The 25,276-nt window shown below is 44.3% G+C and overlaps 1 protein-coding gene across 2 annotated transcripts in view; it reads left to right on the forward strand.

Moving 5' to 3' along the window:
* SLC1A3 (solute carrier family 1 member 3) overlaps nt 1-24,964 on the forward strand; it is a 93,072-nt gene extending 68,108 nt beyond the window's left edge. For both annotated transcript variants that reach the window (XM_084781111.1, XM_084781110.1), the window contains exons 4-10: nt 8,883-9,087; nt 10,607-10,649; nt 14,728-15,020; nt 17,566-17,799; nt 18,480-18,674; nt 21,374-21,508; nt 22,742-24,964. In XM_084781111.1, the coding sequence (XP_084637237.1) occupies nt 8,883-9,087; nt 10,607-10,649; nt 14,728-15,020; nt 17,566-17,799; nt 18,480-18,674; nt 21,374-21,508; nt 22,742-22,949 (1,313 nt within the window). In that variant the 3' untranslated portion in view covers nt 22,950-24,964. The remainder of the gene's footprint in view (nt 1-8,882; nt 9,088-10,606; nt 10,650-14,727; nt 15,021-17,565; nt 17,800-18,479; nt 18,675-21,373; nt 21,509-22,741) is intronic.
* Nucleotides 24,965-25,276: the final 312 nt, after the last annotated feature.

The raw sequence follows: 25,276 nt of genomic DNA on the forward strand, positions 1-25,276 counted from the left end.
AAAGGATGGGCTAATGTGAAGGGTAAATGGGTATCTAAATCACCTCACAGGGGGTCTCGCACCCCGCAGCTGGGAGCCTCTGAGACGAGAATTTCAGAGCTGCCCCCTACGACCATCTCCACCATTTCCGGTGACCTTGCCGAGAGTGGCAGGAAGTCCCTGGGGTTGGCTCCAGGGTAAACAGCATCTCCGGCCTTACAGGACTGGATCAGGATCAGACCACAGAGAGGGAAAGTGTGGCCCCCGAGGGACCTCATTGCCTGAATAGCTAAGAGAGGACACTTCCAACCCAAGCTTAAGCCAAAGGGGACTTTGGCTCTGTATTAGAGGTGGCAATGATGGCCTCAGTTTCCCCTCTCTGCTTCTATGTACTTTAGAAAATGAAAGCAATCTTGCCACAGCTATAGCAGGAGAAAAAGAAAAAGGACTGTCTGCTTAGTCCTCGCAGTATGAGGAGAAAAGTGATTTATTTGGCTTTTTCTGCCACTAATAATACTGTCCGCTCCACTGACTTTTCCATTGACCAATCTTTCAAAAAGAGTGTTTCTCGTTTACTTTTCTGCACTCCGTTTTTCTAGGGAACGCTGGAGCTCAAAGATGTGTTAACAAGTTTTCGAGGTCAAATTAAAAAATAAATTTTCCTGACAAATCATATGCGGTCACTCGCAACAGAGCGTCATGCGCCCGTGGCTCTCAAGTATACAGCCTCCCAAAGCTAAGTGGCATTCCAGGGTAACAAAATGTCAGATTTTTTTTTTATATGACCAGCTGTCATTAGGAAGGAAACTTTGGCTGGCGTGAAGATGCTTATAACTGGCCTGGCAGAGAAAACTACAGAATCTTTGTCAGCCTTTGTGAAGATGATTTAACTCTCATGAATGCTCAAGCCTGCAGTTTCAGGAGGCTGAGAGAGAAGGGCTGTCATGATCAAAAGGGAGAGAGAGACAGACAGACAGACAGACAGACAGACAGAGAACAAGCGCAAAAGCAAATTCTGTGGAAATGACTTACTAAGAAAGCTTGCTACAAACCATAAGGATGGGGACCCAAACTTGGATTCCCCAGCACTCACTTTACAGCTGGCTATGGGGGTGTGCTCTGAGCTGGCTAAGTACTCCTGGGCATGAGGCCTGTCCTGGAGTACGGATGATATACCTAGTGACACTCCACTCGACAAAACTGATTTTCGCAGGTACCAATTGCAAACGACTTCTCGGTTAAGCATGGCGCTCCGAGCGGACTTCCTTTTCTCAGTGCTGGGATTCTGTCCGGTGTGAACGTGCGCAGGTCTTGTGCATGCTGCCAGTTCTGTTGGGCCATGAAGACACTGTTTCCTTGGGGTTATCTCTCACCTCTGGCTCCTACAGTTTTTCTGCCTTCTCTTTTCCATCAGTCTCTGAGCTTTGAGAGGAAGTGCTGGGCGCTCCAGAAACTCTTAACTCTCGGCACATTGTCTACTTGTGGGACTCTGCATTAATTCCTATCTACTGCACAAAGGGAGCTTCTCTGATGAGGGTTGATCAGGGGACTGACTTACAGTATAGCGATGTGTCATTAAACCTCATTTTATAGTTGGGCGTGGTGGCGCACGCCTTTAATCCCAGCACAGTGGATCGCTGTGAGTTCGAGGCCAGCCTGGTCTACAAAGTGAGTCCAGGAGAGCCAAGGCTACACAGAGAAACCCTGTCTCAAAAAAAAAAACCAACCAAACAAACAAACAAAAAACCCAAAAACCTCTCATTTTATTGCTTTGTTCGTCTAGCGGAATAATAGCATCAGGCTTTCCTGAGCTCCGTGACCCGTCTCACCTCAGGCTCGTGGTCACTGTAGTGTTCTCGGCTATGAATTCTGTCTCATGACTGTGCCTTAAATCCAATCAAAAAGTGCTTTTACTTTTTAGATTTTTGTCTTATTGGTTTCCTTTTTTTTTAATTGTTTATTTGTTTTGTTAATTTTGATTGGGGGGTTATTTTGATGATGAGAAAAAGTGATACAGAGAGACTAAATGTGAAGTCAGGTGGGTGAAGTGGGGAAGATCTGGGAGGAGTTGGAGAAAGGAAAGACTACGAGCAAAATATATGAAATCACATTTTTAATTTAAAAACCTTACTATTATATGTACTTGTGCTATGTACTATGATAGCAAGGGACAAAGACGAGAGATCACTGAGGCTTGGTGGTACCAGCCTAGCCCCCCAAAACTTCACAAACTCCAGGTTCAGTGAGAGACCCTGTTTCGGGGATTAAGAAAGAGAGTGACAAGCCAAGACACTCGAGTCTTTGGACTCCACACACTCAAGCACACACCTCTCTCTCTCTCTCTCTCTCTCTCTCTCTCTCTCTCTCTCTCTCTCTCTCTCTCTCTCACACACACACACACACACACACACACACACACACACACCAATATACACATACATGTATATATCACACAGAGAAGAAATTATAGACAATTCCATGAAGTGAAACTTTTCTAAAACCTATTTCCCTTTATCATAAATGTCTGTAAGATTTTGGTTCAAATGAATTGACCAGATACTGGAAACCAACACCCGATTCCCTTGACCTCCCCTCATGAAAAGAAGCCAGTTCTTAGGTCTGAGGAAGAGGCCAGAGTCACAGGCAGTAAGGATGAAGAGAAGGGAAGGCCACAGCTTATGGTCCCTTTTTAAAGCCCCTGCTGTAAATCTCAACCTGAATGACAAACGCATCTTACAGTGTGGCCTGGCACATTCGTATCGATGGGTAGGAAGCTGAAAAACATCTCCAGCAAATATTGCTCATCTTTATCACATGCAATACGTTCTAGTATTTTCTGTGCTATTCTCTTCTGTTAATTTTTTTTTAATGCAGTCATGACCCACCTACTAAATTGACTTCACAATGCTAGAAGTAAGCACTTCCTTAGAACTCACCTTTTCCCTCTTGTCTACTTTTCTTTTGTTGTTTGTTTGTTTGTTTGTTAATTCACTCACTCTTCTGTCAGAGTATGGAAAGATAGGACAATAGCAATTACCCCAGTGTGCACCTGAAAGAATGAAAAATATCAGCAGCTAGAGAAACTAAGACAAGAGTGTGCAAATGCTCTGTCTGCTGCCGAGCTGCAGCCCCAGCCCACCTTACCCTTTGCATTTTGAGACAGACGCCCAGGCTGACCTTGAACTTGCAATCCTGAGCTCCTGTGTAGATAGAATTTAGAGTCTCTATACCAGCAGGCCCAGCATGGCACAATCACTCTTTACCAACAATGTGAAAACCCGAAGGTAAATAGAATCAGAGAACTTTGTGGTTCTTTTACTGTCTAATCTACAGAGACAAGTGGTGTAATACAAAAGATGTTTGCATAGTTTTAGCCAGGGCTTTAAAATGACTTGCTCACTCCCTAACCACACTGCCCCTTTTTCTGTGAGCTTTTGGCACTCTGGTTCCAACCTCCTTGTAGGCAACTGTTTGCCGAATACTCCACAGTGGGAAGCTGTTCAAGACGCTAGGACTCCTTTCTTTACCTACTATACAAATACAAAATAAACTATTTGTAGAGTTTAAGTTCACTATCGTTAAAACCCACAGCACTGTGTACTCCCGTGAACATGGTACATGTTCATCCTTGATTTCGTTGCTGTATGTTTGTCCATCGTGAAATTCTAGGAGGGCTGGAAACAGGCGGCTTTCATTAGACGAGTGTTTGAGAGTGTATTGTGGAGATGGAGCACATCTAAAAAGAACTCAAAACCAAAGCAGAATGATCTTCTTGAACCAGCAGCTGCCATCGCCCCTTCCTAGCCCTCCTGGGCCTGGCCCAGGGGCTTTAGAAGAACAATGAAGTATCACGAGGATACGTGGAAAGACAATTCAAACCAGAAGGTTGCTTCGGATTTCTAATTCCAAAACCGGAGGCAGGCGTTGTAAGGGGGAGCGGACTGAAGCACGTTCTTCTGTAAGGCATAGAATTTTTAGTATATGGGAGAGTGGAATCCATGAAAATGACAGAGCCTCAGGAGCATGACGTTATTTATGTCCCCTTTCAAACTCGGCTGGAGACATATTTCATTTATCCAAGTCATACAAAACATTGTATCAAAAGAAATTTAATTTACAATTCAGAGTTCCACATACCACATAGTATGCAGGAAATGGTCCCTCTCTTCCCCCCTCCAAGATAGCCCACGAATTTTGGTGCATATTCATTGTGCTAAATTGATTACTAAAAGACTTTCTTCATGATTTAAAAAGTTAATTTTTTCTATATTCTATATTTGTTTCAAGAAGTTTTCTTCTTCACGCCGGGTATGGTGGTGGCACACGCCTTTAATCCCAGCACTCGCGAGGCAGAGACAGGTGGATTGCTGTGAGTTCAAGGCCAGCCTGGTCTGCAAAGCAAGTCCAGGACAGCCAAGGCTACACAGAGAAACCCTGTCCCCCCACCCCCAAAAAAGTTTTCTTCTGCAAGTGGCTACCACCTAAAACAAGCAGGTATTTGTAGCATTTTTTTAAAATCTTTGCTATTCTAGAGTGCACCTTGTTTGATCTCTTTTCAGGGTTTAAGCCTTAAATATATCAAAGGTTTTCAGATCACTGCTTATTGATGAATAGATTTTCAGACGTGAAATCTGCTCACAGCCAGAAAAATCGATTGCCCTCCATTCTCCATTACAACATGCCTGCCTCCCTGCTCTGGGTCGCTTTTCTAGGGGTGGAGGGACTGTTTTTCACTGCCAGATCAGCTCTCTAGCTATTGTTCCCAGTGACTAGGAGTACTCAGCTCGGCCCTCAGATAGATCTAAGGCATGTAGAGGAATTGAACAGAGCCTTTTCGCAATCACATCCTTATAATAGCGTGCTTCCGGTGGTGGTGGCGAAAGCCTTTAATCACAGCACTCGGGAAGCAGAGGCAGGCGGATCGCTGTGAGTTCGAGGCCAGCCTGGTCTACAAAGCGAGTCCAGGACAGCCAAGGCTACACAGAGAGACCCTGTCTCGAAAAACCAAAAAGAAAAAAAAAGGGAAAAAAAAGAAAAACAAATAATAGCGTGTTTCTCGAACCAAGGATTTTATCTCAAGTCAACGCATGAAAGCTGGGGGGAGAGTGAACATGGGTAAGCAGCAAGTGTTATGGGGCAAGTCTGAAAAGCAGAAGATGGTCTTTCAGAAGCATGGTCTTTCAGAAGCATGGTTTTGATCTTGCCACTTTATAAAATAAAATAAACCTTGAGGCTTATTAGCTGTGAGACACTGGGCAAGTTACTCACTTCTCTGAGCTCTTGTTTCTTTACCTACTAAACAGTATTGATGATATCTACATTATGGCATGTGATGGAATTAAATACACAGACGCCATCAGACCTTAATGAATGAGCCTGTGGGTGGACACAGAGGTTAATTCAAAGCATACAAAGCATACGGGCACATCATTGTAGCTGGAGGAGCCATCATGGTCCTTTAGCAAGAACACAATATAGGGTTTCTTTGGATTCCAGGATTCTGGTGGCAAGGCTTTTTGCTAAGAACGATGTTGGGATGTCAAGGAGCAAAAAAAAAAAAAAACCTCTCTTTACAACTCACTCTGGACTGTGTGTTTTCAGGCATGTTAGATGAATACACGGCTGTTGGAACATAGCCCCACCCCCAAGTGACTCCCACCTCCCCTAGCCTCAGTGCCCTTTTCTCCCTTATATTTTAAACCAAATGACAAGAATCTATGCAAACTTTCCCTCTCTAAACATCTGGGACATTCTTGGCCAAGTTCTGTCTTCTTCACAGTGATTTAGTGCCATAGCCTCGCCCCCAGACTCTCCTCACGTGTGTTTAGTCTCTGCTGTAGACCACTTGGCCTCTCATGTTTCATGACGTGGGGGAGAGAGATGGTTACAGAGTTCAGGTGTGGGACAGGAGGACCAATCCCTGCTCACTTGAGGTTTTGTCTTCCGGAATTCTCTTCTCATTTTCCGTGGCCCCACTAGTTTCAAGGCCATTGTGTGAGGAACAAATTGTACGCCTCTGCCCGGCCATTTCCCTGGCAATGACACACGACCTTGCTCTTGGTAGTGTGTCTTTTAGTTTTACAAGCTGGAGCAGAAGTGAGCAAGAGGTCCTGTGTGGGGCATCAGACTCCCTTTAGGAGAAGGGCTTCCCTGGAGAATTGGTTAATGGAGGTATCTTCTCTGGTTGAAACAATAGCAGCTTATCTTCTTTCAAAAACTAAAGGGCCAATATGCAGAGGTGGACAAGACGTCTCCTTTGATTAATTCATTTTGTACTCCTTGCTAAGAAAATGCCTTCTGATGGTTGTCCCCATTATTTCAGAATTAGAAAGTATGAAAAGATACTTTCATGTTGTTGTTGTTTTATTCAAAAGCATTCTTTTTAAACCTGTAAACCATTTCCTGCTGTTACTGTCCCAGTAGCCATGGGTACTACTATGACAACATCCCGTCCTTCTGGCCGGGCGGGGGAGGGGATACGAACGCCTCCTCCTCTGTCTGCAACTTTGGACCCAGTGCTGTCTTGACCACCCGTGTTCTCTCTATAATAGCTCGTAGGTTGGCAGTCATGGGCAGAAGCATCAGAGAAGACATCTGAGAAGGACTTCAGGATAGGAGGCAGAGGAAGAGAAAGCCTCCTCTGGGAGGAGGAAACTCCTGCCGCCTGGTACCTCCTAGCAGAGATATCAGCACTGCACTTATCCCACTCACCGAGTAGGCAGGGGAAGACCCCGAAGGATGAGGAAGCTCAGTGCTGTCAACTCAGGCCATCCTGCTAGAGCACGTGCCCCTTTGTGGAGCTACCATTGCAATTACAGCAAAGTAAAATATTTTTGACATATGAAATCAGGCCCGAGAAGGAAAATGGGGGATGGCCCCGTCTGCTGAGAACAGATTAGCACAATTATAATTAGTTGAAGCACTGAGTGGTGTCATCTCAGTAAGTGGATAATTAACCCTGGGTTTCAAAGATAAGAGGTCAAGTTCATGCGCTAAAGCCAGGCAGCCTCCTCGCTGTCAGAGCTGCTGCTGGTTGTCTCAGGGGCAGCACTTTACCAAACTTAGTAACAGAAGGTCTAAGTTAGAGTCCTTAGGCCATTCTACTTACTATCCACTAAGATCTTAGACTTTAGGTGCTATTAAGGAAATGATATAATAAAATATTATTTGAATTATAAATTGAAAGTGATAACTTCAATGCCTTTGTATCAGCATTTTTAGGCAAATCTAATAAGTTACTTAACAATAATACTTTTTTCTAATATTTATCCTAAATATGTTTGTATAAACGTGTACACTGGTATCTGTCATTGAAATACACCACTGAAATACCCTGGAGAGAGATGGCTTAGTAGTTAAAAGCTCTTCTAAAAGACCCAAGTTCAATTACTATCTGCTCACAACTGTCTGGAACTCCAGCTCCAGGGATTTCAGCACATTCCCACAGATGTACATGCAGCCATACATCAATGCACATAAAATAAAAATAAATAAATCACTTAGAAAAGAAATACACTACTATCGTTTAATACATTTATAAACACACATCTTCAATAGTTAACCATAGGGATGGACAGATGGGTCGGCGGTTAAGTGGGGAGGCCTGGTGGCACTCAGAGGAAGGATAGCAGGCTACCAAGAAGAGACTTGAAACCCTATGAGCATATACAGGGGGAGGAGGTCCCCCTCAGTCACAGTCATAGGGGAGGGGAATAAGGGGAAAATGAGAGGGAGGGAGGAATGGGAGGATACAAGGGATGGAATAACAGTTGAGATGTAATATGAATAAATTAATAAAATATATTAAAATATAAAAAGTAAATTTTTAAAAAAAGTGCTTTTTGATCATCCAGAGGACCCAAGTTCCCACCAGCCATATTGGGCAGCTTACCACTGCCTGCCAATCTAACTCCTAGGAATCTGATGCCCTCTTCCGACCTCCGTGAGCACTCATGTTCACACACACACATAAATAAATCTCTAAACGCAGTAAATAAAATAGTCTGATTAGATTATATAATAATTAGATGTCAGTGTTGTAATAGGATTGGAGAGGATAAAGAAAGGAAGAGGAGAAAGAGCTTCTGTCCCCATTATTTTACAGACCACATGCCCTGAGGTATGTCCCACTAGCTTGCATCATTAGGAGCCCTTAAAAACTAAACGTCCTTTTACACCTTGATTAACATTTATAGACTTTACCTTAACTAAATATGTCTTGAAAACAAGAAGAAGAGGTTTGGTTTTGTTTTCTTCTTTAACATATCATGAGCATCCTATAGGATAAGGAAGAGGGAGACAGGGTACAAAAAAGAGGAGAACTCCACAAAAAAAAAAAAATGCTTTTTTCAACTGCATTAAATGAGATGAAATAAAACAGCAGAGAAACAATGTGAGAACTTTAGCTTTTAGGACCCAAATGTTTGCATGAAATACAAGTTGAAAATAGACTGGCAAGTGCTTGTAATAAAAACAAATGCTACCCAAAAGAATCCACAAAACCCATATAAAATAATAATTCTTTGCAAGAAATTCAATGGCACTCAGGTATGTCACTTGCCACGGTGCCTGGACTTAGGTGGCCTTAGACTCTCCTGACGGAAATCTTTTCAAGGAGTTCTATACACATACACACACAAGCACATACTAATTACATGTGTAGGTTTCCCAATTAGTAATAATTGAAGGAAGAAACTCATTGCACCCCAAGCTTTTAAGAAGTTGGTGTCAACCCCTGGGACAGAACATGGGTGACCACATGCTCACTGACAAGTTCTCACAGTGAGTATTTCTGGGAGGGATGAAGGAAAGCAAGTGTAGAAGGAAATGCTGTTCCCATCATCCTCCACTGGAAAATCCCCATTGGACTGACTTGCTGAAACTCTTCTGTTTGCCTTCCCCAGGAATGGCGGCCCTAGATAGTAAGGCATCAGGGAAGATGGGGATGCGAGCCGTAGTCTATTACATGACTACTACCATCATCGCTGTGGTGATTGGCATAATCATTGTCATCATCATCCATCCTGGAAAGGGCACGAAGGAAAACATGTACCGAGAAGGTAAAGTTGTGCAAGTGACGGCTGCAGATGCCTTCCTGGATTTGATCAGGTATGTCCCGGTAGACCAACCCTGGGGTGCGCTATGACCATCCAATCCCTCTTAAATGTGGGGGAGCCCACCAAACTCTCAAAGAAGAACCTGACAGACCCAGCCTTGTCAGGGTTGAGATGAAAGTCGCATCTCTGCTTTCCTCCAGCAGAAATGTGATATTGAGGATGTCTCTCCTGGTCTCATATAAAAGATGTGAGAGGGACAAGAGGCACATGACCCTGCTGTAGGAGTCAGAAACCTCAGCGCTGTTTTCTCCACTGCGCAGTTCGCCCTGGCCTAATTGGATAGTTCTTAATGTTCCTTTTCTAAGTCTTGCTCTGTAAGGCTAGTTTTTAGAAAGTATGGCCTGTCTCGTAGGCTCCCGGTTTAAAATTAGTAGTCTTTATCATTGTCCATTGCAAACAGCAGCGTGGCTCAGCAGTTGCTCTAGAGGTCACCTGACCATTCCTGACTCCTGCTCCTTCTTTTACACTATTTGCCAAGAAAGCGTTGGCAGAGTAGAAATAAAAAATGAAGGAAGGGGGCTGGAGAGATGGCTCAGAGGTTAAGAGCACTGACTGCCCTTCCAAAGGTCTTGAGTTCAATTCCCAGAAACCACATGGTGGCTCACAACCATCTATAATGAGATCTGATGCCCTCTTCTGGCATGCAGGTGTACATGCAAGCAGAGCATTGTATAATAAATAAATAAATAAATAAATAAATAAATAAATAAATCTTCAAAACAATGAAGGAAGGATGCTCTGCAGTAGTGTTTAATAAACAAACTAGACACTGATTACAACTGAGTCTTATCTAACATTTGCGGGAGAGTTGATGGTCACCAAAGTAACCCAAAGTTTGAGCCTGGCTTTTCTCCCCTCCCCCCTTTCCTCTTTCTCTCCCCCACCTCACTTCCCCACACCTTCCCTTGCATCAGTCAAGCCCTAACAAGAAGCACACTGCATCTACAAAAGGAACATGGAAGTCAGCATGCAGTGCATGCTGTAATCTCAGCATTGGATGACTGTGGGAGGGACGCATGAGTTTGAGGCCTGCCTCACATGGGCCACATAGCAAGCCCCTGCCTCTAAACACATTCTGGGAGGCTCCAACGTATAATGAGACAAGAAGGAACCTGTTTTGTCATTGTCCCTGGATATGAAAGACCACAGCAAGGGAACTGTTAGCTGAGGCGAGAAAGAGCTGTAACCACAAGAAACAGGCCTCAGAGTAGGAGCTCTAACTACAATGAGAGAGAGGGAGCTTCAGTCAATTGAACCAGGATGCTGATAAAATATGCATAAGGACTTTATTTTCCCCTCAGTGCTTTGTAAGCTGTTGGCTTCCTTGAAATATATGAACTGTGTGGTCCATACCTAGGAGCAATCATGTATCCAGTTTCAAGTCACAATATCTGTTTTTCCATTTGCTACTTGATTCAATGCATTCTTTTCCGTTGACACAATGAAGCAGTATTTAAGAAACACAGTTACTATTGGGGAAGTTTTGCAAATGACTGCTCTCTTCCTTGCAGGAACATGTTCCCTCCCAATCTGGTGGAAGCCTGCTTTAAACAGGTAAATGCCTTCCAGCTACCAAGTCACCTTTTAAATTCTTCTTGCAATCTGGGGTGGGGTGGGGAGGATTGTAAAGATGGCTCAGTGGTTAGGAGCGCTGATGGCCCTTCCAGAGGACCCCAGCTCAGTTTCCAGCACTAAGTCCGGTGGCTCACAACACCTCTGGCCTCTTCAGGCACCTACACACACATCATCATCATCATCATCATCATCATCATCATCATCATCATCATAATAGTAATAAAATTTAAATTCCTCTTGGACATATCAAGCCAGTAGAACCCTCTTCTCTTGCCTTCTCGTCTCTCTCCTGTAAGAAATACTTCTCTGGGGCTGGAGAGATGGCTCAGAGGTTAAGAGCACTGACTGCTCTTTCAGGGGCCCTGAGTTCAATTCCCAGCAACCACATGGTGGCTCACAACCATCTATAATGTGATCTGATGCCCTCTTCTGGCCTGCAGGTGTACATGCATGCAGAGCACTGTATACATAATAAATAAATAAATCTTTAAAAAAAAAAAAAAGAAATACTTCTTTGGCCACCCATATGGAAGGCACTAGGGCTACATGGGGAACTTTGGTGACAGTGGCCCTTTACTTGTATTAAAGGTGGCCTTGTTGTCAGGCACACTCATCTTACACACCAACAGCACACTGAGCCTATATTATTTTTAAGAGGACTAATTGGGAGGTCCTCTTCTTTCTTCCCCTCCTTGAGTTCCCATGCAAAAACTCACCAGAGCAAGCAAATTCAAATATAAATAAATGCATCAACAACTTGCTTTAAAGTTAGGCACACTATTCTAGTTTCTGGGTTTGATTTAAAAGTCATTGACCTACTAATTAAGTGTCTGAAGCGCCTTGGGGATTCTAAAGAAGAAGCATATCGGAAAGGAATGGCGTCATCATTTATGGAATGCCCGCTGTGTGCCAAGCACCAATGTTATATTTAGTCCTCACGTGGATGCGATGAGTATCACCAGCTTCATTTCACCCATGAGGCTGCTCGTTTGTGAGAGTGATGATTGTGTAATAAGCAGAGCACAGGCTCTCACAAGTAGTAAATGGCAGACCCACAATTCAGATCCCTGTGTTCCCTCGTCGTCGTCCTACCACTCCAGCCTGCTTCCGGGAAAGCGACCCGGAAGCTCCACTTGGAGGCCGCGGTGGTGTCCAACCCCTGCAGCCTCACATCTAAGCAGTTTTTTGGCTCGATACACGGCGGATTCAAGTATCTTTTAGTATTGGGAGATGCAGTCTTTTTCTATCCTCACTTGGTTAGAAAAGCTCTGTTGCCCACGTTGTGAAACGGGAAACATACAGCAGATTAAAGAAATGCTACTTCCCAAACACTCCCCCACGCGGGGGTCTAGTCACCTAATCTTTTTGTTTAGGACATACAAAGTAAAGTCAAACCCTGACCTCATGGAGAACTGGGTTTTACACATGTAAGATACCATCTTCCCCACCCCACCCTCACCCCGCCCCCGCCCCTTAGACTATTTGTAAAATCTAATGCACAAGAAGATTGCAAGATCCAAACACACTCCTTTCTTTAAAAAAAGAAGAAGAAGAAGAAGAAGAAGAAGAAGAAGAAGAAGAAGAAGAAGAAGAAGAAGAAGAAGAAGAAAGAAAGAAAGAAAGAAAGAAAGAAAGAAAGAAAGAAAAGGAAAAGAAAGGGAAAGGAAAGAAAGGCCAGCCAGCAGAGTTCCAGGGCTAGCCTGGGCTACAGAGTAAGTTCAAGCATACTCTGGGTCATTTAATAAGGCATTGTCTCAATGTATAAAGCAAAGGCCTGGCAAATGGCTCACCTTGTAAAGGTACTTACCACCAAGCCTGATGACTTTTTTTATTTTTTTATTTTTTATTTTTTTGGTTTTTTGAGACAGGGTTTCTCTGTGTATCCCTGGCTATCCTAGACTCACTTTGTAGACCAGGCAGGCCTTGAACTCACAGTGATCCGCCTGCCTCTGCCTCCCAAGTGCTGGGATTAAAGGCATGCGCCACCACGCCCAACCCTGATGACTTTAAATCAATCCCTGAGTCCCATGTGTTAGAAGGAGAAAAATAACTCCCAAATTTCTCTCTGACCACCACATGTGCACCACAGTCTGTGCCCCACACCTACTAAATAAATGAATGCAGCAACTTTTTTTTGGTAGTGGGGGGGCTTGTTCTCAAGACAGGGTTTTTCTTTGTAGTCCTGACTGTCCTGGAACTCTTTTTGTAGACCAGGCTGGCCTCAAACTTAAAGCGATCCACCTGCCTTTGCCTCCCAAGTGCTGGCATTAAAGGCATGCGCCACCACACCTGGCAAATGCAACAAAATTTTAACTAAATATATTCAATGATAATTAAGTTCTTAATGAATTTAAGTAATTAAAAATAAATAACATTTAAATTAAATATATAATAAAAAGAGAGATGTGGATACAGTTTAAGTATAGCGTGCTTACAGAGTACCTACAAGACCCTAAGTTTAGTAACCAGAACCACAGATGTGAAAAAATGTGCAGTTAGCCAAAACTCTAATTTTCTTTATTCAAAAACAACAGGGACAATAAATAATAAATCCCTTTCAATCCAACAAACCACCCCAGCACCATGAGCCTGCCTGCTCAGGAGCTGGCAATGGGTGATATAAAAAATGCTGATTTCTAGATCTCTTAGATGGATAATGTGCTGACCTTTACAGAGCTGCCTTTAGTTTGGGTACATTTTCAGGACCCTGTGGGGGAAGCAAATGCATGCCCTAAGATCTATTTGGCTTGGACTAGAATGCAAGCAAGGCCGCAGTTTCTGAGCAGGCTCTAAACTGTGGGTAAAGGTAAAGAGCAGGAGGCTTAAGACATAGTAAGCAGGCTTGGAAATGTGCCCCAGAGCCCCCACAGCATCCACAAACACCCAAGAGGCTGAGGGCAAACTGCAATAGAATTTTATGTGTTTTTAAAGTCACCAGCAGTCCACAGTGCTGACAGCTGACCACGTTCCTTGTTTGGAGACAGTGGTTTCCCAGTAGACCAGAAAGTCTCCTGCTCACTCTTGGTACAAAAATAGCCAAGCACTTCATGTGTGGCCATGCCTTCCTCCCTGGATTCTAAACCCAGTCAGCGTTTACATGGATGCTTTCCTACCAAAGCTATCAAGGCTGGGGCGGGAACCTCACTTTTCTGGAGATCAAAGGGAGATAGACTTGATTTCAGCCATGGTGAGTCCTCAGCATTTGCTGACTGGAATTTCTACCCAGGAGCTGTGAGGGTCTGCCTTGGCTTAGGAGAGAAGTGACACTGTGGACTTGGAGCAAGTAGGTTATCATCACCGCTGCTAAGCAGGGAGCTATAAAGGACTGGTATTTATAACACCAGGAATGACTTGAAGACCGGTCATTTGAGGACTTTCCCCCTCTACCCTCTGAAGGTTCTAACCAGGCTAATCCTGAAGGCCATTGTCACTGACAGCCATTAGTCCACATTAATGATACACTTCACATTTTACATAATGATGTCCCTTGTGGAGCTTAATTTGGCCATTTCCACAATCCTGTGAGGTAAAATCTGTGTTTATCCTGTTTCATAGCTGTGGGGCATGAAATGAAGGATGTTAGGGGTTCTTTTTTGTTTTGTTTTTTGTTTTTGTTTTTTGTTTTTTTTGTGTGTGTGTGCATGATCTCATAGAAGGCAAAGGACTCAAGAATAATTTGAGTTTGTGGCTCTTTGAAAAATCTCATTATAGTTATTTTACTAAGATTTCAGAAGAAAGCAAAGGAACATGTCCATGTTAAGTCTGACATCTTTAGCCAGAGACCCCCTCCCTATTGCAATTTGCTACGTACTTGAGGGTATCTGTGTGTGTGTGTGTGTGTGTGTGTGTGTGTGTGTGTGTTGTGACTCATACGTATTTCAATGTGTATGCCTGTGTTGAGAAACAGGACAAATTAGATAGAGCATACCTAGGTAAGTGGGTATCTGTCTACAACACTATCCTTTGAATACAAAAATAACATAGATCATGATAGAAAACGTGGACAGCCAACAGGCATAAAAATCACCCAATTCCTACTGTGTTTCGTATTTTTAAGTTTAAAACCAGCTATGAGAAGAGAAGCTTTAAAGTGCCCATCCAGCCCAACGAGACACTCCTGGGTGCCGTGATCAACAACGTGTCAGAGGCCATGGAGGCTCTGACCCGGATGAGGGAGGAGATGGTGCCAGTTCCTGGCTCTGTGAATGGGGTCAATGCCTTGGGCCTAGTTGTTTTCTCCATGTGCTTCGGCTTTGTGATCGGAAACATGAAGGAGCAGGGACAAGCTCTCAGAGAGTTCTTCGACTCTCTGAACGAAGCCATCATGAGACTGGTCGCGGTGATAATGTGGTATGTACTTCCTGCCTTATTGCACTTGATGTGTCCTGTCCTGAGAAAGATGCCACCAAGATGGATACTTGCAGTGCTCTTCCTGTGGAAGCCGCCAGAAAGTCGGTGCATTTCCGGCACTGCAGAGGCCCTAAACCTTAATTTCCTTTTTTTTTTTTTTTTTGGGAAAGGTTCTTACCCTATGCACCCATTTTACACATACTTGGTTATTCATTCACACATTGCTGAGTTTTTACTCTATGATAAGAACAGACCGCCCAAGCACTCGCCGTAGCAGAAGAGAACACACGAGGCTTTTAAGGAAGACAAATAACAGTGAACAAGCAAACCAATATCATAAACGATTTCTGAGTCATAAGTGTGGTTTAAAAAAAAAAAAACCAAAAAGGGGCAGAAGGCACACCATGGTACAGAAAGGCTTGAGATGACTTTTTTTTTTTTTTTTTTTGCTCAGATCAGAATGACTAGGCATTCCTTACAAAAAGAGCAGTCCCAGTAGGAGACAAAACAAACACAGGACCCAGATTAGCGGGAGGAATGAGTTCCCACATCTGTTTGAACACTAAGAGAGAAATATATGTGACAGAGCTGTAGCAACATCCAGGAGGACTCAAAGGAAGTGTCATGGACCGCTAAGTCATAACTTATAAAAAAAAACTTCCTTTAATAACAGTTCAGAGCAGGAGACAAAAGGAAAGACTAAATCCAAGTGGGGGAGCATTCCCTTTGGGAAGTGAACTCCCAGCCCCCTCTGGGAGAGAGACACCTTGCTTGGCGGAGGCCTTATGTGGGAGTCACTTTTCTTTCATTCTTTATTTTTAATATCTAGGGTCCTTCTTGGCACTTGGGGCAGGAAGGCATCAATCGCTAAGAAAAGCGTTCACTCGCCAACATGATTAAAAATATCCTTTGTCTCCGACGCCCCCAAAGCCCATAGAAATCCACTTTTTCAGGAGTTTGCACAAGATGAATATGAACTTGGCACAGAGACAGGTCAAAATGTGGTCCCCACAGGAGCCTTCAACTGGAAGGCTCCTTTGAAATCCTGGCCGGGCTGAAAGTGGACATTGATCTTCATTTTATTAAAATGCCTCCACCTTTCTCCTCTTCTATGAAAGGAGCCCATTCAAGGCCACTGAGTGAACCTCACATGTAGCTCTCCTAGCTCTGCATTTGCCTACATACTCAACATTGAATTATTACACTTATGAGAACGGGTAACTCCTGTGATTTCCTGGCCTGCATTTTTTTTTAAAGGGCCTTTGAAAGAAGTGTTGTGTTTCCCCGAGTTGCAGCAAGTCCCCCACAGTTCCCAGAAGACCCTTCTCTTTAAGGGTGATTGGCTTCTGTCTTTGGCAGTGTTTTGCCTTGTGGCTTAGTACACACATCACACAAAGGAAGTTGAAAGCCGGCCTTTGAGCAAGAAGGGTTGGTTCAGTATGTATGAGTCATTGTCCGGTCAGTTGCCCATTCTTGCAGACTGTGAGTAACAGCCTGCAGATAATTACTTAATTCGAATGCCTATAACCTGACTGCAGTCGTCCATCCACACACTTTATGAATTTTAATAGCTCTGGGTTTATTTTATGGTCTTCTATTTATGGCAAGTGGTACTAGTATTTAGTTTGCATAGTAACATAAAATTTCCTGTGAAGGGAAATTTAGTCAAGTATAAAAGGTGACTTGAAAAAAAATGACTAAGTAATAGTTTAAGTGGACCATAGACAGCTATGGAAGAAAGCAATAAAAGTGGCCCCACAGCAGTGGCTCTCAACCTACCTAGCCCTTTAACATAGTTCCTCATGTTGTGGTGACACGAACCCCCCCCAACCATTAAATTATTTTCATTGCTATTTCGTAACTGTAATGTTGCTACTGTTATGAATCATGCCGTAAATATCTGTGCTTTCCGATGGTCTTAGGTGACTCCTGCGAAAGGGCTGTTCAACACCAACAGGGATCACAACCCACAGGTTGAGAACCACTGCCCTAGGGTACGGGAGCTGACTGCATATATAGCATACTGGCATGCCGTAACCCGCTTCCGGCTTCTGCTTGGGAAGCAGGCTGTGGAATGAAAACTATTCTGAAGTGTGATATTATTATAGTGTTTTCTTACAGGTGTTTAGCAGGAGTCAAGAGGGAAATGGGTCTTGCAGTTGTGTCTAGGAAAATGCAGATGAAGACCAAAACTACTTCTCCTTCCTAAGGTCTAAGGCCAGAAGAAATAGGGTGCGGTGTCCTAGGGCAATTCGAATAAAAGGAAGGCCTGATTTAGAAACACCTAGGGAATTTCGTATTTTAGACAGAGAAGGCCAATAGTTGGTTCAGGCCTTGGTTTGGCAACTCCCCACCCCCCCCCTCCTCCCACCACCCACACCCCCTACCCTTCCACCCCCACGCCCCCACCCCCTACCCCCCAATCCCCACCCCACCCCACCTCCGGTCTTTCCCTTTTTGCTTTTCTCCCTCCTACTTGGTAATTTACATACAACAACTGACAGGAAATCCCACTTCCAACTGAGCGTCTGTTGCTTTGCCGCAGGTATGCACCTCTGGGCATCCTCTTCTTGATCGCAGGGAAAATTGTTGAGATGGAGGACATGGGTGTGATTGGGGGGCAGCTGGCCATGTACACGGTGACAGTCATTGTCGGCCTCCTCATTCACGCTGTCATCGTCCTGCCGCTCCTCTACTTCCTGGTAACCCGGAAGAACCCCTGGGTTTTCATTGGAGGGTTGCTGCAAGCGCTCATCACAGCTCTGGGGACCTCCTCAAGGTATGTGCGTGGCTTACTCCTCTAAGAAAGTCTATCTAAACTTTCACCTTGGACCTGGGCCTTCCGGGATAGGAGGAATGTAGAGAAATTTTGTTCTAGGTTTTAAATTTCAGGCATACTGAATTGTTTTGTTTTGTTTCACCTCTGATATTGAAAGTACCTCCTTGGGACCCAGGAAATGGCTATCGTTAAATCCTTTTCGGAGGAACAGTCATAGGGGAGGAGAATAAGGGGAAAACGGGAGGGAGGGAAGAATGGGAGGATACAGGGGATGGGATAACCATTGAGATGTAACAAGAATAAATTAATATAAATAAATAAAAATAAAAATAATTAAAAATAAATAAATAAATAAAATCCTTTTGGGGGCAAAGGGAAAGGGAAGAGTCCTTTCCTATGCCTTGGCTTCCTGTCTTTCATTGACAATCTGCCTGAGAGAAAAGGATGTGTCCCAGGCTTCTGTGGTATGGAAATAATCAGGAGTCCAGACACAGAAGAGAGGCCAAGTGGCCCTGTGAGGGCACCACACGCCTCCTAACGCCCTATTTAGACAAGTGCTGACTTAGGACATGAGAGAGGAAGGAACTGTCTGTGCAAAAGACCAAAGACAGAACACAGAACTATTTGGGGTGGGGGTGGGGGGCGGAACCTGCTGACATGACCTGTTTTGCTGTCTGCAGCTCGGCCACGCTGCCCATCACCTTCAAGTGCCTGGAGGAGAACAACGGTGTGGACAAGCGCATCACCAGATTTGTGCTCCCCGTGGGCGCCACCATTAACATGGACGGCACCGCCCTCTACGAGGCACTGGCTGCCATTTTCATTGCTCAAGTTAACAACTTTGACTTGAACTTTGGACAGATTATTACAATAAGGTATAAGGGAAGGTCTCTAGCCATCACTTTCCGCACAGTGGTCCTAACCGACGAGAGGATGAGCGAGGTTGGGTGAAGAGATACAGGGAGAAGGGGGATCACGCATAAATAGGAGGCTGGACTTGGAGGGAGCAGTTTTGGATCTAGATGAATCTATTCTTCAGCTTTTTAATAATCATTTCTTGTGAGTCTCATATTCATTCACTGTGAATACTCATTCGAATAATGCAGACATGTATGTCATGGAACGTGTGATTTACCTATTACTGCATCACTGCAAATCTTTCTGTAGATAACCATTGTCCATAACCAATTCCCAAAAGACCTTTTCCAATGCGAGGATGCTTACACACTTCTTTTTATAATTAACCATGCTACACGTACCGTGTACTCCTTGATTGGTTTGTTAATCAATACACAACTTACAGATGCATCTAGCTCATTTTTTTAAATCTACAAAAAATATAGAATGGATAAATCTGTTTTTAAAACTTTAAATTACACTGAAATTTTGAAAACATTAAACTATCTATAGGCAATATTGGAAAATGAAAATACACTTGAAAACTGGATTAATTTATTCTCTTGGGTTAATTTTTAGGCGGTGTACATACAAGTAAGGCTGAAAACTCAATCTGATGCAGATGCATTTAACTAATGTTTAGGATACCCAGGGAAGAGTAATTTCCCTTCTTGTGCTTTCCTTAAGTCTCTGCTGCTGTCGCTCCTAGCAGTCTTTCCTGCATCCTGCAAAGACAGTCCATGCACACGTGCAGATCGACACATTGCCTTTTCTTGCCTGCTAGAGTAAGTGCAAGCAGCCAGCAGGACCAAGGGCAACAGGAGGCTTTAAGACTCCTAGTTCAGATCAGCTGCGCCCTTTGTTGTTGTGGGCTTGGCTTTAGCTAATATTAGAAATATTAGAAATCAGACTTTTGAGCCAAGAATGGTGGCACATACATAGAAAAGTTAGGACAATATTACAATATCCTCTACCTGGATCTAAAAATTAACATTTTGCTATTTTTGTGTTCTCCCTCTCTCCCTCCTTCTTTCTTTTTCTTCTTCCCTCCCTATTCCTGTAATGGTATTTCACTTGTACACCATTCAGCACTCATCTCCTAAGAATAAGGATATTCTTTTACACACCACGATAATGGAATCTCAAAAGTACTTCCAGAATGCCGATTTTATTTTCAGAATGCCCCTAACATGTCCTTAACATTTTGTTGTTGTTGTTGTTGTTTTGTTGTTGTTGCTCAGATCAAGATCAGATTTCGATTTTACAATCTAACATGTTTTTTGGTCTCTTTTCACCTCTATCACTCACGCCACGTTTTCCTGATGTTTGTTTAGCAGTGTGTTATATTGTGTATGCACTGTGTAGTTAGAAGGGTAATAGCTGTAGTGCACGTGAAATGATTAGGTTAGGGTGCCGTGAGCAGGCATCACGGCTGGCCAGGGCCCCGGAGGCCCCGTCTAACCACACCGGAGGCTGGAGAGCAGTGTCTCGGCACACTATGACCCATTCGCACACATACCTTGGCAGATTGGCTGAAGAGCCCCGAGTTATGACAAAGGTTCAGCTGTGTGTGAGCCACTAATAAAAATGGTATCACTGACCTAAACAGGGTACAAATACATTTCCCTTTAAGGTTTGCTCCATAAAGCCGCCAAGGCTGGCAGGTGACCCAGGAGGTAAGGGATGGAGGCTGCAGTTCCAGCGTTTCTAGGTATCCCTTTCATCCAGGTGATCTATCGTGGCTTTTCGCCACGCTCAAATTTTTGACAGTGGGAAGATGGGAAGTGAGAGCTCGCCCAGTCACTTCCATCTGTGTTTCATGTGCCAGAATTTAGTCCGGGCCCCAAAGGAGGATGGGAAATGTAGATTCATTCCAGGTGGCTGTACCAACCAGCCATTGTAGTGCCATAGCCTGGGAAGGAGACTGGAGACTCCTTAGTGTTCTACCCGCAGACTCACCGCCTTAGCAGCGCCGCTGTAGGTCTTTCACTCATGAGGACACAGTGTCACATTCTCACATCACTCTACCAAATAAGTCTTAGACACTTAACATGCATGCAAACTGGGTCTGTACTGAACACACACAGAGATTTATAACACTACACGATCTTATTCATAAATCATTCTGTTTTTGAATTAATAAATAAAATTTCATAGCCACATCAATCATAGAAACTCAGTCCCTTGAAAAAGGCAATTACTAGAAATAAACTGTTACTGTAACTACGGCACTTGAAAGCTCAGACTCACCTCCGAGTTCATGTGCAGCGCTGGGGTGAATCCGGGGCTTCACACATGCTAGGAAAATGCTCCACCACTGAGTCATCCCCTTTTGTTGCTCTTTGTACCTTGCAAAATGATGTTTAAGACATAGAAAAGACTATAGCCACCGGTTTCTTCACTTTAAAACGGTCATAAAAATAAAGCCCACTTCACAAGGGTCACTGTGACAGTCAAATGAGGAAAACCATGCTCAACTTACCAGCTAACACACACTATAAACATGCATGGGCAATTTTAATTAGTGTTTTAACTCGGTGAATTGTTTTTATTTATTCATTTAATTCCATTGTTCTACGGCAGGTCCTCTACTCAAGCATGGGGACATAAGGTTTACAAGGTACTCTCCTCTGGGAAAGACTTGTAAACGGCTCTGTTTTGATCCTTCTGTCAACAGTATCACAGCCACAGCTGCAAGCATTGGGGCAGCTGGGATTCCTCAGGCGGGTCTGGTCACCATGGTCATTGTGCTGACATCTGTGGGCCTGCCCACAGACGACATCACACTCATCATCGCCGTGGACTGGTTTTTGTGAGTATTCGGGGGACTCTGTTCTGACTCACACTGTAGCTCCCACCTACGAGCCCATTCCCCCTTAGCACCCCCATAATTCTAGAATAACACAGCCTAGTGGGCTTGCAGAACTGAGCAGAAGACACACTGGCTTGTAATGGAATCACCCTCATCACCAGATTCCCCCACCCACCCACCCTTACGTAGGGTCCCAGCCTGACGTGTCACACCAACTCCTCCATCTCTCAGCCTGCAGGACACATCTGTCAACTCTCCTTCCCACTCCATAAAGCCACTCAGCATTGGGAAACCTACTGTCTGCAGAGCTGACATAGGTCAGCCAGGCCTCTCTGGGTTGCACAACACATCCCCTCGGCAGCTGCAGCTGCAGACCCCACATGCCAGTTCAGGCCCTTCTTCCCTATGCTTCCTGCTAAAGTGGGGTAATGCAGGGCAGATGTCTGTGTCTGAGACCCGGGAGGTGAGGGAGAGCCATGCAGACAGTGGGAGGAGAGCCCTTATTATCAAATGAAATAGATTTGGGGCTCTGAGGAAAGTCCCAAGAAGTGTACCTTCCACATCCTCAGAACCCACCAGGTAGAGCCTGTCTTTGTGCTTTCTTCCTTCACCCTTCCAGGGACATTGTCTGTCCCTTGTCTCAACTAAATTCCCTTCTACTGAGCAACGAAAATTGCTCAGGGGATGCTCAAGGAGAAAACCTAGGAGAACGCACGGGATGCTGAAGTCCATGTGTGATGGCATCACTAGAGCTAGGGAGAGTCCAACGGTATGTGGCAAGGCCAGGGGACAGAATGTGAGGTCCCAGGTCACTCAGATCAACCTGTGACCTCCAGGCTGAGTGAGATATCTTATTTCAAAAGACAAGGCGGAAAATAATTAAGACTGTACTGATGGCCTCCACATTGCTACACACACACAGACACAGACACACACACACACACACACACACACACACACACACACACGGAGAGAAAGAGAAAAGTCAACCCTCACTGTTCACCTTCTGTTTATAGCCAGACTAACTGGAAACTAGTCATCTACTTGTCCTTGTAGCTTTTGGCAGTCACTGTTGTGTGTCCAAGTATGAGGTCATTTCATTGCTGGGGCCCACTATGAAGAGCTTAAAAGATGCTAATAAAGCCTGCTCCAGCCAGGTCACAGTAGAAGCTAGGACCTGGTGGTACTCATGGGACCCTCTCTTTTCCTTCCGTCCTTCCTGCCCACCTGCAGGGACCGCCTCCGAACCACCACCAACGTGCTGGGCGACTCCCTCGGAGCGGGCATTGTTGAGCACTTGTCACGACATGAACTGAAGAGCCGAGATGTTGAAATGGGGAACTCTGTGATTGAGGAGAATGAAATGAAAAAGCCGTATCAGCTAATTGCCCAGGACAATGAGCCTGAGAAACCCGTGGCTGACAGTGAGACCAAGATGTAGCCTGGCCCAGAAGTGCTCTCTTGAGCACCAGGTGTTGGAAAACTATTCCGCGATGTGTCTCAATCTCTTGAGCTCACCCCTGCAGTGAGCCCTTCTCTTTCCTCCCTACTCTGCTAGGATTGGGGAAAAAAAAATGTCCAAACACAAGGGAGGGCTTTGTAGCAGCCAAAATGTATAGGTTTTAGCCCCACATTTAAACATTTTAAAGCATTTCCTATCCTACTTACCAGTTAAGTTACTGCAATCAAGCGCGGCTTAGAGATTACAAATTTAGATGATCCTATGCGATTGTTTCATAAGTAAAAAGCATTAAACAAATGATATGTTTAAAAAAAAACACTTTAAAATCAACACTCAAAATTTTAAAACCCTTCAGAACACAACTGAGTTTTAAGTCTTAAAACAACCACATGACAAGCAGTTATTAGCTGGTACCTATTGGGCAGCAGAGAGGATCTCCCCAGCCCCGTCTGACTCATCAGGGTCATGTGTGCCCACATGCACACAGCACCTGTGAGGAGGAACAGCAAGTGCAGTTCCCATATGGTCTTGAGTGAGTCCTGTATAACATGAGGCTCTCAAAAAGGACACTTAATGGGAGTGGACATTCTCTCTAGGGACGCACTTTGTGAGGCTCCTTAGATCCCTGGGTCCAAAATGTTGGTTATATAAATAGACAGGTGGAAGGCCGTTCCAGGAGTGGGATTGTTTGTGCGGCCCCTTTACCTGGTTTTTGTTTTGTTTGCCAATGCTAGAAGCATACCTCCCCGCCCCGGCCCCGCCCCCACCCCCCCCCCCGGCCCGGCCCCGCCCCCACCCCCGGCCCCACCCCCACCCCCGGCCCCCATCTCAGGGGATGGCTCTAAGAAAGCCTCCCACCACTCCTCAACTGACAATTAGACATTTAGGAAACAAACAGGAGACTGGCAACTAGAAAGCCTGCTCATGCTCTTACTTTGGAACACTAAAGGACTGAGAAAGAATAGAGGATGGCCAATTCAAAGGGAGGGTTTTGTTTGTTTGTTTGTTTGTTTGTTTGTTTGTTTTTAAGAATCAGGAATAGTTGGTCTTCTTCCAAGAAGAATAAAAGGGAGAGCTACATCTTAGCTTTTTTTTTTTCCTTAAATCTGAAAACTTTGCTTCAATTCCTCAAAAATAACATATAATGCTACTTCTTTCACGCCTCGAGTCAAACAGATGAGGTCTCTGGGACAGATCTATGTGCTTGGTGGATGCTCTTACTTGTGAATTGTTTGTTCATTTGTTTTGTTTTGCTCTTTTAAGCGGAAGTTCTTAGGATGGAAGAAACAGCTACTTCTCTATCTAGAAATGCCAGTTGGCAAGTCATTCAAAACTCTCGTGTAGAGCAGGGATTTGCTTTCGTTTTGTTCGTGTCCCTACAAAATGTGGTAGATGAGTCAGCATGAAAATAGCGTCACCGAGAGTGGAGGAGAAGACAGCAGCAGGGGCATTACTTTCAGGCAAGGCAGCTCCCAGGTTCAAAAGAGATTATTTTGACCCCCTTCGGAATATCCAGTCAAAGACAGCCAGTGGGAGCCATAGAGAATCCCAGCTGTGTTAGACTTCCAGACTGAAAATGATGAATGAACATAATTGTGCTAACAAACTGAGTGTCTAGCGTCTCCCAATCTATAATTAGAGATATTTTATAGAGATCTTGAGCATTACATGTGTATAAAAGGTTAACACTAGGCTGCGGTGGAGTGATCGTTTAATGACAAGCTCTATTTGGGAAACACACTACAACGGTTAATGTATGTGGCAGTCATTTTTGCAAGACTAGTAGAAAAAAACTTAATCACGTCAAATTAATGCTGTTACCCAGTGTGATATTATTTTTATACTAACCATTTCTTACAAAACCAGGTCGGCTAGGATGATCCTTTTGCCAGTCCATCACAGGCTCTGCATATACGTACGTGTACCCACTGTGGACTGGAAAACATCATTTTGTAGATGTATTTTCAATAAAGAAAAAAATAGTTTTACATTAATGTGTTTGCATGTTGTTGTTATTTTCTCCCCCCCCCCCTTACCCTCCCCCCACCCCCGCCGCTGTTTATGGAAATGATTGTGAGCTCAAGGCATGCTGGAGAAAGACGGTGTTCTGGAGAGTAAACAACCAGCTGGCGCAGTTACCCATGAGGCAATATGTAATGATGCGCTCAGCTGCTAAACCAGGAGGTGAGACGGAGGAAGAGATGAGGCGCACAGGGCCGCCACAGCCTTGTTGCCCAGGTCGGGTTCGGATTTCTCAGATAAAGGGAATCATTTCTGTGCTGGGATTGGAAAAGGGGGTTTCTTGC

This window comes from Acomys minous, assembly GCF_964271855.1.
Source record: "Acomys minous genome assembly, chromosome: 5".
NCBI lineage: Eukaryota > Metazoa > Chordata > Mammalia > Rodentia > Muridae > Acomys > Acomys minous.